The following is a 19283-nucleotide window of genomic DNA, read 5'->3' on the forward strand; positions in this document are numbered from 1 at the left end:
GTGGGAAGCTAGCTTTAATGTGACCCATGACTAGTTTTTGAAAGCATTTCATTATGGCAAAGGTCAGTGCCACAGGCTGGTAGTCACTGAAGCAGGTCACAGTTGTTTCTTGGGCACAGGAATGATGGTGGCAGTCTTAAACTATGTCTGTACAACAGACTGCAGGAGAGGGATGTTAAACATGTCTGTAAAAATACCGGCCAACTCAGCAGCACAATCTTTTAACACCTGACCAGGCATGCTATCACGTCTTGCAGCTTTATGTGGATTGACACTACTCAGTGTCCTCCTCGCATCACCTCTACGCAGTCTAAACAAGTGATCACCACTGACGATGTGGTTTTATTCCCTGGTGTATAATTCAGTGCATCAATGCTGCCATTCATGTCATTCAGCCTGGAAGGGATGAAGGCAGTGATGACCTCAACCTGTGGTGTTATTTTAGTCCTTTTAGGCCTAAATCCCGGCCACATGCGCCTTGTGTCTCTGGAGTCACAACATTTTCTAGTTAATAAACGTAGTAATAGTAGTTCATCTAGTTAGTAATCCAACAGGAAATTTTGTAGCCTCTGCTTGGCTGACCATCAATCATCCCTTATGGCAAGCTGCTTGTCATTTGGTTTTATCATGTAACCTTTTGAATAAATTAATTTTCCAAGTCATTTAAAAACACTGTTTTTAACCTGCTTGCCTTGTTAGTCACAGAAGCGGCAGTAATCCTGTATTTGATAAAAATGTGACATACACAATTTCAACCAACTCTTTGTCATGTTTTGGGATCCTGATAAATAATTCATTTTAAAGTGATTGCAACCATTAATGCATATATACTGTAGATCCATTTTAATACAATATATAAGAAACATGTTTTTGTGTGAAATTCCGAATTTTATTGTAACAGCATAACAAAAAATTAAAAATAAAAAACACACAAGCAACTTGTTAATACTCATTCAAGTACTTTTTTTTTTTTTTTTTTAACAAAAGCAACAAGAGTGCAAAAATTGACCAAAACTTTCAAAAATCAATGCTAAAAAATAGACATAAAATCCATTATGTTTAGTTTGGGTCTTCCTAGTCACATTTTAAGTTAATTACATGTACAAAATCATTGGAATGTATTTACCATTACATTATAAAATAAACTCTTAGCAGTTAATAACACTGTGATAAATATTAAAAAGTACAACAAATTAAAGGCACCTTTACATATGTATAGAAAAGTATAACAAAAATATGTCATTTACTCAGCCTGCTCACTGCAAAGACTGACTTGGGGACAAAAGGTGTTTGAAAGTCCCGTGTTAACGCTGACGTATTTCTTAAGTTTCTGGCACATGCCCCATGAAGCCTTTGCATTACTCTACATGCTTTCACATACTCAGCATAATCCAGGAAACTGAAATACTGTATTCACTTTTCAATTACTAAGTCTGCATGGAATAAAATAATCAACATTAATTGAAGCTACGTATAAACTTGTTTGTACATTATTTACATTAAAGAGATTTTTGATAGAAAAGAAATATTCATATACAATATTCATATATTGTGTCACAATGAAGGATGGTTACTCTTTGGTTTTAATCCCTCACTGCAGATGTATTTCCTTTTTGTGGTGAAAGCCACCCCAGAGCAATTTTACTGTACAGTGCCATTTGCAGTGGTACATGCTGTACTGTACACATGTAATTAGAGCACAGACAGGCTGAGTAACTGCTGAGGCCATCTTATGCTATGACAATTTTCTGAGGTTAACATTTGTTGTTGTCTCACTTTGTTCTAATTGATGTGTATTTAAGCACAAAGTTTTGGGAGAAACACAGGGTTTTGTTAGCACAAAAACAATTAAAAATTATGTATTTTATGTGAAAATAAAAAGCAAGCAAAATACATTAAGTGGGTGTCACTTTACACCAAATGTAATGGGACTACAAAATGCCACTTCTGGCAGATCGCATCATTATCTCTTTATTTTATATGAAATGAGAAATGGTGTCAGCACTGTATCACAATTCTCAAAATGTGGGTGATAAAATTATATTCACATTCTTAAAAGGGATTGAGGTGAAGTTTCTCATTGGGAAGGCCCAACTCTCCATATTTCCATTGCACACAAACCCAGCATTCGTCACGGCCTTACATTGAGGCACATCTGCAGTTGAAAGTCCAACTCACTAGCCAGGATAAGATCATTTTCAGTCATGGCTAATAAAAAGGTTGTCCAAAAAAATCCTGAGAATATTTCAAAAGCAAATGGATTCTGTTCTGAAAAAGAACAACTCACATATGCTGCCTTCAGAAATGAGACTTTCCTTTGCCTGATCTGAATCTGGAAGACATCCTCTCTGCTGGAGCTTGCATCTGTTAATGGAAGATGTTAAAGCTTGTGGCAACCATTACATAGTACAAAAATGGCAGTTCAGGTCATTTATACTATTAGTGTTTATTTAAATAATCTTAATTGAAATTCAACAGACAATTATAGTTATTATGATGTTGGCTAAAATGCTTGCTTGTATCTATAGGATATTTTATAGGATAGTTAATATTTTGATATCTAGGTTATGAATTTACATTTGCACATTTTTACTATTGCACTTGGAGACTTTTGATGTCTGACATTCTTAAAAAACAAAGGAGGTAAGAGCTACAGAGTTTCACAAAGGCAATAGGTGAGAAAATAAGTAAATATCCAAAAATAAGTACAGATATAAAACCTCAAATAACAGACATCTCCACCTAGCCACACTTTTCAAAACATACCCTTATTTATAGCAAGCTGGGGAATAGTCCGTGTGTACTCCCAGCCACCACCACCAAGCCTACATTAAAAGAGTTATGTGACAATTAATCATATGCTAAAAACTAAGGATGAGAAAAGGAGATGCAATCAAAAAAAGCCGTCTTCCACGATGTCTTGTGAACTGTACTTTACAAGGTTAAGGCTTTGGGAAGTGAAAGAAAAATGAACTGCTTACAAGCTACTAAGGGTTAATAGCTGACAAAGCCATTTTGCTATAACGGCAGGTTATTCACACAGGCGTCTATCATAAGACTTAGGAAAATTTTCAGTTTCTTTAGGAATGCGTCTATTTGACACTGGAAAGATGACCTTTCCTTCTTTAGGGTCTATCAGACAAGTGAAAAAAATAAGAACAGATGGCCCATTAGCATAATAAAATAAAATGCTTAATTAAACAATATTATGCTTTTTGATTAAGTAAGGGGAAGGGGAAGGAAGAAGAAATTATAAAAAGGCAATCAAAAAATGAAACTTTGCTTTTCTGCCTTGCAACGTAGAATCCTGGTACTCATCTCTGACTGAATAAAAATCTAATTGATCGAGCTATTCCTGTTTTCCTTCAGGGGGGTTTCTTCCACAGGGATCAGAAGGTGTTTTGAGCAAGATGTCTGTGAAGGTGAGTAATTAATCTGAAAGGTACAGAGTTTAAGATAAACTGTGAAATCAGAGGAGTCAGGAATGAGAATGTGCTGTTACTGTTTTTAAGTCTCCTGCCTTGAGACTAATTCAGATTTATCAGTCATGGTACCCAAAGAAATGACTTTAAGTTATCAAGAGTTGAGTGTAAGATTAAATATGTCTACCAGTATGCAGATGTCAGGGGAGACCACAAAGTGTGATTCTCATATAGAAGATGATGATACAGGACAAGAAAGAGAAAATAAAAAGCAAAGTCACTGGGTCATTGACGGAACACTGATGACACAAACTCTCAGAGACAAGCCTCATGGCAAATTGCAAAAATGAAAATTTTGTCTGATCAAATTACTCCACCTCCTTGAGCAGTAGTGGACACTCTTGGTGCTAGAAGGCCGTTGTGGCTACAGTCATCCTTCTTCCAACTTGGTTTATGGGACATGTACAGTAATTACACATTCTATCACTTGGAGCTGCTATTATTTTACTGTTCTAGCTGTCAATATTGAAACTGCTTTCAGCCTACATTTTACATTTCTCTTTATTATAAAAAAAATCTTGGAAGGAGACGAGACATGATTTTCTCAGAGGGACACTTTCACATACCGTGGGACAAGTCTTTGTGCCAAGTGATTTAACTACACCCGGGGCTGGAAATAAAAGACAAAGAGTAGATGACAAAGTAGAACGTCATAAAGAATTCAAAAACGCTGGCGTGATACACATGCAGAGCAGGTTAGAGATAATGGAAGTGTAAGTCTATGAAAAATCTAAATGGATTGAGGAAGGTTAAAACCTCTCGAACCTTCAACTACTGTGTTGATTTTCAAAATATTTTATTTAAAGGAGCTGTTCAGTGATGAACAAATACACAGATAAAACTGGAACTAATTTAGCCGATTACTTGTTGTCTTCCTTGTTATCTGAAACTCATGGCTAAAGAATCAAGAGCTTAAAATTCTTGACAAAAACTGAAGGAAAATGATGCAAAAACATTAGACAGTCAAGAGCCTTTTGTCTAATAAACACTGCACTGGTAAGGTATCTGTTTTTTGAAATTTAGAAAGACAAAATCACATTATTGTTCATTTCTGAGAGTGCAGATAGAGAGCTAGAACAAGCAGTTAACAAGAATGAATTTCAATTAAGACATTCATGGGAACAAAAGCCTGCAGCCACAGCAGCCGTCCAGGTCCAGGGCTGCCCACCTCGACCCTTACAATGTCAAGTGTGTGACCAAAGATCATGGGTAACTACAGCAAAACTTTCATCTAAGGTGAACCTAGATGACTTACCATTTCACGGTAGGTCCCAGAAAAATCCTCATGAACTGACGCTAAGTTATCCAAGGAGCTGCCATGATACAATGTATTCTCTGCTCTTAGCTGCTTCACTCTGTTTTTCAGATGCTGCAGGAGCTTCAAAGTACCAAATTCTTGATGACCTGTGGATGATGTTGTAGTGAGAGAAGGACTAGATGCTGATCTCAGATTGGTGTTTTTATTTTGCTTCTGGGAAATAAGCACAAAGATAGATGAGAGAAGCACATATATAAAACAAATCACCCATAACAGACCCAAGCATATACAATATTTACTGTTTAAAATGTTCCTGCCAAATTTACACAGAACATGTTTGGTTTAGTTTGCATGATGACTATAGAAGTATTTAAGGAAATAAATATTAAAGTGAGATTGGTCTAAACAAACAGGGAAGAGCAATGGAGCACAATAACATGCAATATGCACTGCACTGACATATTTGAGAAAAGATCGTTGGATAGACGTAAGAACATTCCTAACATTAGAAGAGTGCTGCAATGGTCCAGGACATGAGAAATGTTTCTTTGTTGTTATGTATAGTTTTTTTAGTATAAACCCTGAACTATTGGGTCTTCATTTAAAATATAAGGTGACAATAGCTTTAATAAAACATGGCTGAAAACCTGAAACACAGCACAGTCTTTATTTAGTGATGACAAATCAGATTCAGTATTTTACTTTTATTTTGCAGACATTACAACCTATTGTATGACCTTTTTTCAAGGGACAGAAGTCAGTTACGTTTCTACGTGTGTTGCAAAACTAAAAAGACTATTTCTACCTCATTCTTTTCATCACCTCAAAGACCAACAAGGTTTCCTAAGTTGATGCTGCACACCACATAAGTGAAACTGGATTACATTTTTAATGGTGCCAAACACATTCCCATTTGGGTAGTGTTCTGCCAAGAAGGCAGTGTTCAACACTCTAGGCTTACTGGGGGAAAATATCTTTGTAGCACTTGTAGGAGTTAGAAAGGCTTACATAATGTATACTATAATTATATACATTTAACCAAAATCATCATCATTCTAAGAATTGCCACACTAACTCCTCCATAGCTCCTACAGGTTAAAACATGTATAAATATTAAACACATATCATAAAACGGCCTTCTACTAACACATTTCATTCTAACAGAATACCATAACCTTGGGCTGCCAACACAAGTAAGAGCTGAATATTTTCCTTCAAGCCTTTTTACAGAGTCTTTGAACATTCAAACTTTACCTAATTTAAGTGTATACATCTGAACAAATGGTGGCTCCCACAACCCCCAAAGCATCCCCTCTCACATTTTCTCTTTTTTATAACTAATATGGAGAACAATGTGTATGGAGGTATTGAACACGTACATAAACTCTGGACACATACTTTTTCAAAAATCTCTGTACACTAAAATTCTGTTTTCTTTTTGACATTCTGGGGTATTGAGTGTTCCTTGATCTGGAGAAAATTAATTTAAATGATATTAACATAAGGCTAAAAGAAAATAAAATGTGAAAAAATGTGAAGTGGTCTGAATACTTTCTGAATCCACTGGATGCTGAAATTATATGAGGAAGAAACAAAAGGATATAGCTAGAGAGATGCATATGATATAATTTATCTTGCTTTTCAGAAGGTCACATGCGAGAGGTTTGGCGTCAAACTAAAAAGATGTGGAAGTTCATGGCGTACTGTACAGATGGGTGTAAAATTGGGTAAAACACAGAAAGCAAAGGGTTATGATACCTTATTCACCAATGACCTGCTGATGGCAGCTGACTCTGGGTTGTTAACCATACTTATGCCCCTTGATCTGAGCTCTGCCTAATATTCTTCAGAGATTTAAATCGATTGGTATTATTGGCACTCCACATGCCTAGTTTAAATCATATCTCTCAGATTACACACAGTTTGTACAGTTACAAAATTTCAGATCACAAGTTTGCCCAGTTGTTAGTGATGTTCCCCAGGGCTCTGTCTTGGGTCCCTTCTATTTAGTATTTATCTTCTGCCCCTTGCTCATATCTTTAGGGAATTTAATATTCATTTTCACTGTTATGCTGATCACACCCAGCTCTATATCTGTCTACTAAGCCTGATTCTACTCTTTCACCTTCTTCCCTCTCCGACTGTCTGCAGGAAGTTAAATCATGGCTGTCTGCTAATTATCTTACATTAAATAGTGATAAAACATGAGGTTCTTCTGGTAAGAACTAAATCTGTTTTAGATAAATGTGATAATATTTCATTGACTGTTGATAATTCTCTAATCTCTTCTTCCTCCCAAGTTAGGAGTCTAGGTGTTATTTTCAATAGCACCTTAAAATTAGAAGCACATATTAATAATGCCACTTGGTCTGCATATTTCCATCTATGTAATATCAGCCATTTACGTCCATCTCTTTCAGCAAACAGTACTGTTATTCTTGTTCATGCTCTGGTTACATCTCGTAATAATTATTGTAATTCTATCCTTTTTGGTCTTCCTCGCAAACTCTTTTACAAACTGCAATTGGTTTAGAATGCTGCAGCTCGTAATATAACCAGAACCCCTTCCATAGAATATAATCTGGCACCTCCTTATCTTACTGATCTTCTCCATCCCTACATCTCCATTCCTTCTCATATCCTTAGATCTTCTTCTATCAATCTTATTATAACTCCTGCTCGCTTGACTACCATGGGGTTTAGAGCTTTCAGTCGAGTGGCCCCTCGCCTCTGGAACTCTCTCCCACAAGACATTCGTAATATCAACTCTCTTCCTACCTTTAAATCTCATCTTGAAACACATCTTTTTAAGCTGGCTTATTCTGTCTGATAATTTTAGCTGATAAATTTAAATTCAGTTTTATTGTTGTATTTATTCTGGTTTTATTGTACTGTAATATTTTATTAATTTCATGTTGCGACTGTCATTAATGTGCTCTGTAAGGTGTTCTTGTGTGCCTTGAAAGGCGCCTGTAAATAAAATAAATTATTATTATTAGAATTGGGGGACGTTAGAAGTGGTTTCACTTGGGGTCAGTGCTAGAGCCACTGTTATTTTAATGTTTATAAATGCAATGAGAAGTCAAGAAAATGACACCTTTATTGGCTACTGGAACAGATTACAATATGCAAGCTTTTGAGGCAACTCAGGCTCCTTCTTCTGGCAGTTTGTAAAAAACTTTTTTCCAAATGATATTTGGAACCTTAAACCTTAAGTTGAACTTTCCGATAAAAATCACCAAAAATTGAGTGATTATCCAACTGATGAAGCAGACATGGTTTAAACCTTCAAACAGTGTTATGTGCATGGTACCCACTAACCCTTACAAGTAACACTGCCACATGGCTTCACAGAGCTGATAAGTGGGAGACAACTACACAGACGTTGCATAGCGAGCCCCACCAGTGCTGTGATACCTTGTATCTAGAACATCACCAGAACTATCAACTCAGAAGCATGATAACCAAAATTATTATTTCTAATGATTCCTGCTTTAGCAAGCATAATGAATTAGAAGAAGTATGCTGTCAAGAAATCCCCACAACACATAAAACCCAACTGCATCACAAGGTAATTTGCTTAATAACAGAAAATATGTTCATGCCTAATACTGTACATACACCTAACACATATTTGTTTGTAAAATGTCGCAAACAATGATAGAAACAGTTTAAGAAATAACAACTATTGCATTTGCTTGAAATTCTTACCTTTGTAAGCCACCTCATTTCAGATTCTAGTTTTTCTATTTTCTGCTGGTGCTCTAATGTACTGTGAGACAGTCGCCTAGAAGAAAAATGAGCAAAAAAGTGAAGTGACTGATATTAAACATAGTGCTGTGGCACAGAATAATTCAGCAGTATTAGTAATGTGCCATCAATTGCTGAACTGGTTTCAACTATTACTCTGCTGACACCTTATGGAGACAGTTATGCTAACACTTAGACTATCATTATTAACATTCAGAGTAGTTAAAACATAGATTAGAGAGGTGACAGAAATGCAGATTTTGATTTGGGATCACCTAAATGTCAGGGTAGCCCTTTATCAATATGTCTTTAAGGGATACTCTGGGTAATAGAGACAGATACGAGTTTATAGAGTACACCCAGTGTGAAATAATAACGTAAATAAATATGTCCAGAATGTAATTAAAAAGTAACATTAAAATGACAGAAGACAAAGTTTATCCAGAAGTTATGTGGTCAAGAATAGGCCTTGTGCTACTGTCCCTGGCAGCAAGAACACTGAAGAGACATCCAACAGCTGACAAAATTGTTCATATCAGAACAAGCTAGTCTACTTTTAAAGATATGTAAACATATATTAAGGCTATTATCTACAGAAAATTACAGACTCATTTTTGATTTCATAACTTACTGTGCATCTTTGGTTGAAATACATTTACTAAAATAATAATGCCACTAAAGCTTGTATTTGTGTTTTCTTAAATATCTGTAAACCAGTAACATATGAATGGTGGTTACTAATCGACATGTCACTCTGTCAGTCTAAGTAATTAACATGGTAGAGCAACAGACTCTATAATGCTTAAGACAAGTATGTTTAAACATGATCTACAGTACATAAAAAAACTAAAACGGAGTCACTGCCATCACTGTTAAGCTACAGACTCTTACTTTTCAAGTTCTCCATTGAGCTGTTCTTCAAACTTGCACGCCAGCTTTGTAGCGGTCTCGTCTTTCCATTTGGTCATGTTCCTCTGTATTGCTCTCAGTTCATTGTTCTTCTCCCTGAGCTGCTGGCGGAGGGATTGCTTTTCACTGTTACCCGAATCACCCAGTTGGGTCCGTTGCAGCATGCTTATTTCATCAATGTGTTCCTGCCCAAAAAAGAATATGTTGTTTTCGTTGTAAAATAATAATAAAATAATGTGTTACATGCTGTATAATCTTTCAGATATGTGAAAGAATAACTTTGAATGTCAGGTTATTTTTCCAAAGCTGTGTGTTCCACACTGAAGCTTAACCATTTAACAGGCATAATGTTCTATTTTAGAAAGCTATTCTGAAAAATCAGACTGTTATCCATCCATCCATCCAACCCGCTATGTCCTAACACAGGGTCACGGGGGTCTGCTGGAGCCAATCCCAACCAACGCAGGGCACAAGGCAGAAAACAAAGCTAATCCCAGCCAACACAGGGCGCAAGGCAGGAAACAAACCCCAGGAAGGGTGCCAGCCCACCGCAGGGCGCACACACACACACCAAGCACACACTAGGGACAATATAGGATCACCAATGCACCTAACCTGCATGTCTTTGGACTGTGGGAGGAGGCCAGAGTACCTGGAGGAAACCCACACAGACACGGGGAGAACATGCAAACTCCGCGCAGGGAGGACCCGGGAAGCGAATCTGGGTCTCCTATATGCAAGGCAGCAGCGCAACCCACTGCGCCACCGTGCTGCCCATCAGACTTTTATATTTTAATATTTTATTTTACTCCTTTTTACTACACTTATTTACTGACAGTTACAGTGCATCCGGAAAGTATTCACATCGCATCAATTTTTCCACATTTTGTTATGTTACAGCCTTATTTCAAAATGGATTAAATAAATTTTTTTCCTGAGAATTCTACACACAACACCCCATAATGACAACGTGAAAAAAGTTTACTTGAGATTTTTGCAAATTTATTAAAAATAAAAAAATTGAGAAAGCACATGTACATAAGTATTCACAGCCTTTGCCATGAAGCTCAAAATTGAGCTCAGGTGCATCCTGTCTCCCCTGATCATCCTTGAGATATTTCTGCAGCTTAATTGGAGTCCAACTGTGGTAAATTCAGTTGATTGGACATGATTTGGAAAGGCACACACCTGTCTATAGAAGGTCCCACAGTTGACCGTTCATGTTAGAGCACAAACCAAGCATGAAGTCAAAGGAATTGTCTGTAGAGCTCTGAGACAGGATTGTCACGAGGCACAAATCTGGGGAAGGTTACAAAAAATTTCTGTTGCTTTGAAGGTCCCAATGAGCACAGTGGCCTCCATCATCCGTAAGTGGAAGAAGTTTAAAACCACCAGGACTCTTCCTAGAGCTGGCCGGCCATTTAAACTGAGCGATCGGGAGAGAATGGCCTTAGTCAGGGAGGTGACCAAGAACCCGATGGTCACTCTGTCAGAGCTCCAGAGGTCCTCTGTGGAGAGAGGAGAACCTTCCAGAAGGACAACCATCTCTGCAGCAGTCCACCAATCAGGCCTGTATGGTAGAGTGGTCAGACGGAAATCACTCCTTAGTAAAAGGCACATGACAGCCCGCCTGGAGTTTGCCAAAAGGGACCTGAAGGACTCTCAGACCATGAGAAACAAAATTCTCTGGTCTGATGAGACAAAGATTGAACTCTTTGGTGTGAATGCCAGGCGTCACGTTTGGAGGAAACCAGGGACCGCTCATCACCAGGCCAATACCATCCCTACAGTGAAGCATGGTGGTGGCAGCATCATGCTGTGGGGATGTTTTTCAACGGTAGGAACTGGGAGACTAGTTAGGAAAAAAGAAAAGATGACTACAACAATGTACAGAGACATCCTGGATGAAAACCTGTTCCAGAGCGCTTTTGACCTCAGACTGGGGCAACGGTTCACCTTTCACCAGGACAACGACCCCAAGCACACAGTCAAGATATCAAAGAAGTGGCTTCAGGACAACTCTGTGAATGTCCTTGAGTGGCCCAGCCAGAGCCCAGACTTGAATCCAATTGAACATCTCTGGAGAGATCTTAAAATGGCTGTGCAGCGACACTTCCCATCCAACCTGATGGAGCTTGAGAGGTGCTGCAAAGAGGAATGGGCGAAACTGGCCAAGGATAGGTATGCCAAGCTTGTGGCATCATATTCAAAAAGACTTGAGGCTGTAATTGCTGCCAAAGGTGCATCGACAAAGTATTGAGCAAAGGCTGTGAATACTTATGTCCATGTGATTTCTTAGTTTTTTTATTTTTAATACATTTGCAAAAACCTCAAGTAAACTTTTTTCACGTTGTCATTATGGGGTGTTGTGTGTAGAATTTTGAGGAAAAAAATGAATTTAATCCATTTTGGAATAAGGCTGTAACATAACAAAATGTGGAAAAAGTGATGCGCTGTGAATACAGTAATCCCTCCTCGATCGCTAGATGAAAATCCTCGAAGTAGAAACCATATGTTTGTATGGTTATTTTTATATATTTGAAGCCTTTATAAACTCTCCCACACTGTTAACATTATTAGAGCCCTCTAGTTATGAAATAACACCCTTTAGTCAAAAGTTTAAACTGTGCTCCATGACAAGACAGAGATGACAGTTCTTTCTCACAATTAAAAAAATGCTAACATATCCTCCTCTTCAAAGAATGCGTGTCAGGAGCAGAGAATGTCAGAGAGAGAGAGAGAGAGAGAGAGAGAGAGAGAGAGAGAGAGAGAGAGAGAGAGAGAAAAGCAAACAATCAAAAAATCAATACATGCTTTTGGGCTTTTAAGTATGCCGAAGCACCGCGATAAAGCAGCATTTTTTAGAGGAGTGTCCGTATCCTCTAGGCAAACAGCCTCTGTGCAAACAGCCCCTCTGCTTACACCCGCTCCGTCAGGCGCAGAGAAAGTCAGAGAGAGTGAGAGAGACAGAGAAAAGCAAACAATCAAGCACCGCGCGGGAAGCAAATTGTATATCATTAAGGAGTTTTATTTAATATGTAATACGTGCTCTGATTGGGCAGCTTCTCAGCCATCTGCAATAGCGTCCCTTGTATGAAATCAACTGGGCAAACCAACTGAGGAAGCATGTAGCATAAATTAAAAGACCCATTGTCCGCAGAAATCCGTGAACCAGCGAAAAATCCGTGATATATATTTAGATATGCTTACATTTAAAATCCGCGATGGAGTGAATCCGCGAAAGTCGAAGCGCGATATAGCAAGGGATCACTGTACTTTCCGGATGCACTGTAACTATGAAAAACAATATCAAGGAATAAAAAGAAAGGCTAAAAGGAAAATGTACAAACAATACTATTTATTGATAATATTAATAAAAATATTTAAGTCATTAAGTGTGTGTGGTGCAGTGGACATGAAGTGCACATCTTTGGGGAGTTACACTGAGAACAAAAGACATGCAGACAGATGGAGAATGTGCAAATATCACACAGATAACCGCCAAGCACAGGCTTCAAAAGCTTTCCTGGTAGGAAAGATGTCTTCCAGAATGACAGTACCACTAAGATATGCGATCACCTAAGTTGTTAAATGAGTATGGCAATGAAGAAATGAAGGTTTCTGAAGTAGTTATAGCTGAACTTATTCAAGGATTTAGGGCAGATGTGGCAGCAATGACTAAAACAGTATTCTTCATCAGATCAACAGGAATGTTCCACATGCTGAAAGAATCAATTTCATGACACATGCGGTATAAGTTATCCTGGTGGAATGTTTCGTTTTAATGTTCTGCTACATAAATTGACATTAGTTCTCATTAAAGAGTTTCTTTATACTTTTGATAGGTATAAAGTGATTATTATCATCAAAGCCCTTCTCACAACAGAAATGTTGACATGACTATAGTATAAATGACATTTCAGTTAACTTAAATGACTTGATTTAATGCATTACAGTCAAAGCCACAGTGAATGGTTATATTAAAGTTTGTTACCTGAATAAGACGTTCCTTTAGAGCCATCAATGCTTCTTCCTTTTCCAAAAGTAGTCGTTCACGCTGTTGTTTCATTTCCCTGTCCTGAAATAATAGTCCAGTTTAAATAGTTAAACCTCATTTAAATACATATGAACACTGGAGTTTTCCAATTGTTCTATAATAGTTAAATGCTATTTGCATTTTATTAATAAGGTTGTTAAGGTGGCAATATGGTGACATACAGGTTAGTTATACTGGCTAACAGTTCCAGGGACCAGGGTTAAAATTCCAGCACAGGCAATGTCAATGTTGGAGTTTGCATATTCTTCACTGCCATTCCCCAATATTCTGTTTTTCTAATTTCCAAAAACATGAAGGTTAAGCTGAGGGACAACTCTAAACTGGCCCTGATATGAGTAGGCAATACTAAATATAATATATGTTGTGACAGGTAACACAAAAAAAGAAAAGAAATCACCTGCTTTTTAGAAATACTAAAATAACCTCACACAAGTGAAGTATGAAATTTGTGTTTGTGTTTTATTTTCAGCATACTATATTGCAGATGATTTATAAATACTGGTATATCACCAAAATGTTTTCCATGCCATGCAATCCTTTAGAGTTGTTGCAGAAGCAAGACTCAGAAAAACAATGGAATCTACTAACATTATTAAAATAAATGTGCGCTGTGTGTTTCTGCTGTGCTAACATTACAAAGATGTGAAACAACAAATGTCCAGAGCTAGAAAATAGAAGAATATCAACTGCAGAGTAAACCAATTTACTAATAAAATGGGAGCTGATTTAGCAGAATCCTTAACATGATGATGGCAAATATTATGAGACAGTAACAGTTTATGAAAAGATTTCTTGGTCATACAACAGTGAGTTTTGATATACCTTGTCTCTGTGGACATGCTGAATGGCCATTCCTCTTCTTTCTAGCTCCTGATGAATGTCCATGATATTTTGATAAAGCTCCTCACAAGCCCCTCGCAAAGCTTGCAGGGCCTGAGGAACTGTCAGGACAGACGGAGTACTGAAAGGGAAAATGACCAAAATATAAAGAATGTAATTCATGAACAGAATGTTTTACAGACATAAGGAGAAACAAAGTCTGCACTTGTGTATGTATGACTGACATTAAAATGTTTAGGCTGCAATAACATAGCAATATCCCCTCACAATAAAGAAATTGAAATAATTCAATTAGCTAGGCATATGAAGTAGAAACTTTTCATGGTGATACTTTAGATAATGTAATTTATCTTTGTTTTAATTGTGTGTGCATTCTGTAGTTTTGCACTGCTTCTGGGAGCAAGAATGAACAAAAGGGATGCTGCAACACAAGCAGGTTTCCCCAATTCAGTATAAAACCAGCAGTATTTATTTAAAATATAATAGTCAAAAATACATTTTTACATATACAGTAAATAGTTTATAAATTACAGCATTACTTACATATTTCATGGATTAGGTCAGTAAAAGGCAGGCAGTGTAAGAATGAAAAATGTATTTTAACTTGCCCACCTAGGAACAGTCATAATAATGTGGGAAGGAGAAGAGATTTAACTTGGTTAATCAATTATTGGTCGTGCCTTCAGCAATGGCGGCAACACTCCTACTTTATTAAAGGCTCCTACTTTATTTACCTTACCTTTCACTGTTGTTGGATGCAAGACCTGTAGATTTATATTAGTACTAGCAAAATACCCGCGCTTCGCAGTGGAGAAGTAGTGTGTTAAAGAAGTAATGAAAAAGAAAAGGAAACATTTTAATAATAACGTAACATGATTGACAATGTAATTGTTTTGTCACTGTTGTGAGTGATGAGTGTTGTTGTCATATATATATATATATATATACACATATACAAATATATACATATATACACATATACATATGTATACACATATATATATACGTATATATACATATACATATACAGTATATATACACATATATAGACATATATATATACACACATACATATATATATACATATACACATATATACACACACACACACATATATATGCATATACATATCTACATATATATACACATATATATATATATACATATCTACATATAAATATATATATTAGGGGTGGGACTCGATTAAAAAAATTAATCTAATTAATTAGGTTGTGTAATTAATTAATCTTGATTAATCGTATGTAATCACACAAGAAAATTTGCCCCAAATCACAAATGTTGTTTTTAATTTAAAAAGGTTTTAGTGGGCGACAGAATCAAATAATAGACATGGACATGAATATTGTAAACTCAAGCTCTTTTAATTTCTGAAAAAAAAAATGCATTTAAACTGCATTTCAATTCAAAAAAGAAACAAAAATATCATCCCTGGCTAAAATTGGGCAGACTTAAAAATAAAGTGGTATTTTAATTACTTTAAGTACATTTTCAGAATGGTATTGTCTTTGAATAATAATAACAAAAATTTCAACATAAAGTGCAGTTTTTCTTCTTAAAAAAATAAGTCAGAAACATAAAGGGTAATTTGACCAGCTTCACCTTTAAACTCTAAATAACCTTAGCCAAAATTATTTTGTACATTAGGCTAAAACAGTGTGATCATTGAACATTTTGTAATTAGATGTAATTAGAATTACTAACGGTCATGGAAGTCCAATGATCCCCAGTAAGAGCCACAAAGTCTGCTCTCAGTAATGCATCTATTTTTGCTTGCTTTTCAGTGTCATAAAGCTGTTGAATTTTACTTGAAATAGTCTATCGGCATGGCAGTTGTAAAGTTGGATCTCCTGACGCTAACTGTAGCACATTTTCTAACCCCCTATCTTCCACCACTGTTAGTGGTCTACAGTCCAAAGCAATCCATTTTGCAAGAGAATTTGTAAGTTTGACAGATGTTGACTTACTAATTTTGGTCCTGAAGCCAGTCATTTCATGAGGTTTGGGCTGCCGACACCTTTTGTTGGTACTTAAACTCGTACTGCTAGTGCTAACAGCATACACAGTTTCTGTGCTCGCTGTAACATATTTTGCATTTAGATGGTACCGTAAGGTTGAAGTGCCTCGGTGGTATGCAAACTCATTTTTGCACAGTTTGCACAAAACCACGCTTTTATCAAGGCTTCCGTCGGGTAGTCTTTTGAAATGAAATTTGCGTCCGATCAGTCCTAGCAACGCGCTTTCTTCCAACTCTTACATTTGTGTAGCTCTGATGTGTGTATCAATGTAATCGATGTACCAGGAAATCATGCATTGATAAAAGTTCCCCTTTGCTTGGAATACAAAGTGTGATTAAATGCGTTATTTTTTTTAACACGGAGTACATGCATCGAAGCTTCTCAGCTGTGCTTGTGCTAAGAAAAGGAAACATTTTAAAAATAACGTAACATGATTGTCAATGTAATAGTTTTCTGACCGTTATGAGTGTTGCTGTCATCAAGGATTTGATTATCATTATTTCTTTCAATCAGGTTCGTATTTGGAGGATGTGTTGTGTTCAAGTTATATTCCGTGTTTGTCAACCATTGTAAAGATAACAGGTTTCATTCATCAAAGTGTTCACCACCCAAATCGGTACTCGTGAATGTAAGATGTTCCAACAGGCATTCCCGGTATTAAGTTGTGGAAATTGCCTGCGAATAATTTAGCGGTAGCGTGTGTATGAACTTAATTTAATCTTTTCCAGTCCTGCAAAGTCAGTTGACGTGAGCCGCTCGGAGTACATGCATCGAAGCTTCTCAGCTGTGCTCGTGCGATCTTGTGATGTCAACGGCTTATTTAATGTTAGCTAAGACCCGGCACTTAAAAGTTTCTTGCTACAGCAATTTTAACTCCGTTACAAAGTGATCCAAAGTCTCGTTTATACCTTGTGTCTTCTCATTAAACTTGTATCTCGCAAATACCATATTCGTTGTAGGCATGACAAACTGCAGTGGGAGTGTGTCTATAAACTTAAGTTAAACTTACGGTTCACACCGTGCTTTGTTTCCGCAGTAGCTGCACTTATGAATATGCTTGTATGCATCACTGGCTTCATAATCTTTTGCTGCCTTCTCAATTGTGAAATGGTGTTTTTTGTTCAGCGCTCTTTGGAGCTCTTCCTTGTTTTCTACGTACTGCGTTCACAGTCATTTCACGTGATTACGTGGGAGGCGTGATGATGTCACACGCAACTCCGCCCCCCACAGCCATCGAGCTGAACTGTCCATTACAGTATATGGAGAAAAATAGGTTCCAGTTATGACCATTACGCATAGAATTTTGAAATGAAACCTGCCCAACTTTTGTAAGTAAGCTGTAAGGAATGAGCCTGCCAAATTTCAGCCTTCTACCTACACGGGAAGTTGGAGAATTAGTGATGAGTGAGTGAGTGAGTGAGTGAGTGAGTGAGTCAGTCAGTGAGTCAGTGAGGGCTTTGCCTTTTATTAGTATAGATTGCTGAAGCATGCTCATTTTAAGAGACAGTATGATACAATTTGTTGATAAACACAAGGATTATATAAACACGATGTAATAGACATTAAAAATGGTCAGAAATTGAGAAATAAACTGATTTAAGGACTGCACAAAGGTGTTTAAGTTTAAGAGCATAGTTCTAATCGCATGTATTGTGTCTTTAAATAATAGGTTTGTATTAGTGACTTAAAGAAAGAAGCAGTTTTCCTTAAGTAATTCATTGTAATCTTCTTCTCCCATAGTTTTAGAAAAGGCAATATAATTTCCTCCCTCAAGTCTTTAAGAGATTGTATTAAGCACTGGTGCAGGATGTGAAATTTAAGGTAGGGGGGATGTAAGTATGTGAGTATCAAACTGGTTTGGCAAGACAGACTGTGTTTGGACTTACACAAGCCTAAAAGCCATCCCTCACAGGAAGGTCATAAACTGCCTAGCTGGCAGGGACAGGCAACAAGTGAAGAAAGCAGATAGGGGATGGGTTGTACCTGAGCGCTTTCATTGGTAAATGGCTCGGGGAGGGACTGGTATACTTATTCTATTGGTCATTGGAGTTGGATTGTGGCTGAAATGGGATTAGATGAACAGCCTGCATCCATTAGTCTAGGATCTGGACAGGAAAGTTGGTTATCCCACCTTTACCCCTCTCTCTCACCATCTGGCCATGAAGAGAAGACTATGATGAAGACAACTCTATCTCACAAGCTATACTGAGTCAGGCATATGGCCTGTTTCAATACTCCATTTAAAGGAGGTGTGGTAGAAAAGCAAGCTAGACTGAAGATAAGCTGATATCCCCCTATGGACTCAAGATGTACTGCTATTTTGTCTGTAATGTTATGGTTTGCCAACACTTACATTGTACTCTGCTTCTTTAATATTTTGGGCATATTATCAAAACACATAATTAAATGCGTAACTTATCTCTGGCCTGTTCCTTTACTCTATCGAATTGCCTGAGGTCATAGATAAAGAATGGAAAGAGAAAGGAAGTGCTAAAGTACAGTGCCTGACCACAAGGTGTTAAGTATACTGTATGGCATTTGAGGCGTTTCAGCAAGGTCTACACAAATAAAGAATATAAAAGGGGAAAATATGATCACATAGGACCCTATACGACAAAGCTCATAACTGCATATACTGTATACAGTTGTGCTTGAAAGTTTGTGAACCCTTTAGAATTTTCTATATTTCTGCAGAAAAAAACAGTAAAACAAATGAGACAAAAATATTATACTTGGTCATTTATTTATTAAGGAAAATGACCAAATATTACACATTAGGAGTGGCAAAAGTATGTGAACCTTTGCTTTCAGTATCTGGTGTGACTCCTCTCTGCAGCAATAATTTCAACTAAACGTTTCCAGTAACTTTTGATCATTCCTGCACACCGACTTGGAGGGAGTTTAGCTCATTCCTCCGTACAGAATAGCTTCAACTCTGGGATGTTGGTGGG

General features: G+C 37.1%; 1 protein-coding gene across 2 annotated transcripts in view; it reads right to left on the minus strand.

Annotated features, from left to right (window-relative positions):
* Positions 1 to 980: 980 nt before the first annotated feature.
* The window catches only part of si:ch211-102c2.8 (trichohyalin), an 83455-nt gene continuing 65152 nt past the window's right edge, over positions 981 to 19283 (minus strand). For both annotated transcript variants that reach the window (XM_039769910.1, XM_039769909.1), the window contains 6 exons: positions 14279 to 14417; positions 13394 to 13477; positions 9382 to 9584; positions 8452 to 8527; positions 4738 to 4953; positions 981 to 2364 (listed from right to left, as the gene is read on the minus strand). In XM_039769910.1, coding sequence (XP_039625844.1) covers positions 2299 to 2364; positions 4738 to 4953; positions 8452 to 8527; positions 9382 to 9584; positions 13394 to 13477; positions 14279 to 14417 — 784 coding nt within the window. In that variant the 3' untranslated portion in view covers positions 981 to 2298. The remainder of the gene's footprint in view (positions 2365 to 4737; positions 4954 to 8451; positions 8528 to 9381; positions 9585 to 13393; positions 13478 to 14278; positions 14418 to 19283) is intronic.

Source organism: Polypterus senegalus, chromosome 11 (genome assembly GCF_016835505.1).
Source record: "Polypterus senegalus isolate Bchr_013 chromosome 11, ASM1683550v1, whole genome shotgun sequence".
NCBI classification, from domain to species: Eukaryota; Metazoa; Chordata; class Cladistia; order Polypteriformes; family Polypteridae; genus Polypterus; species Polypterus senegalus.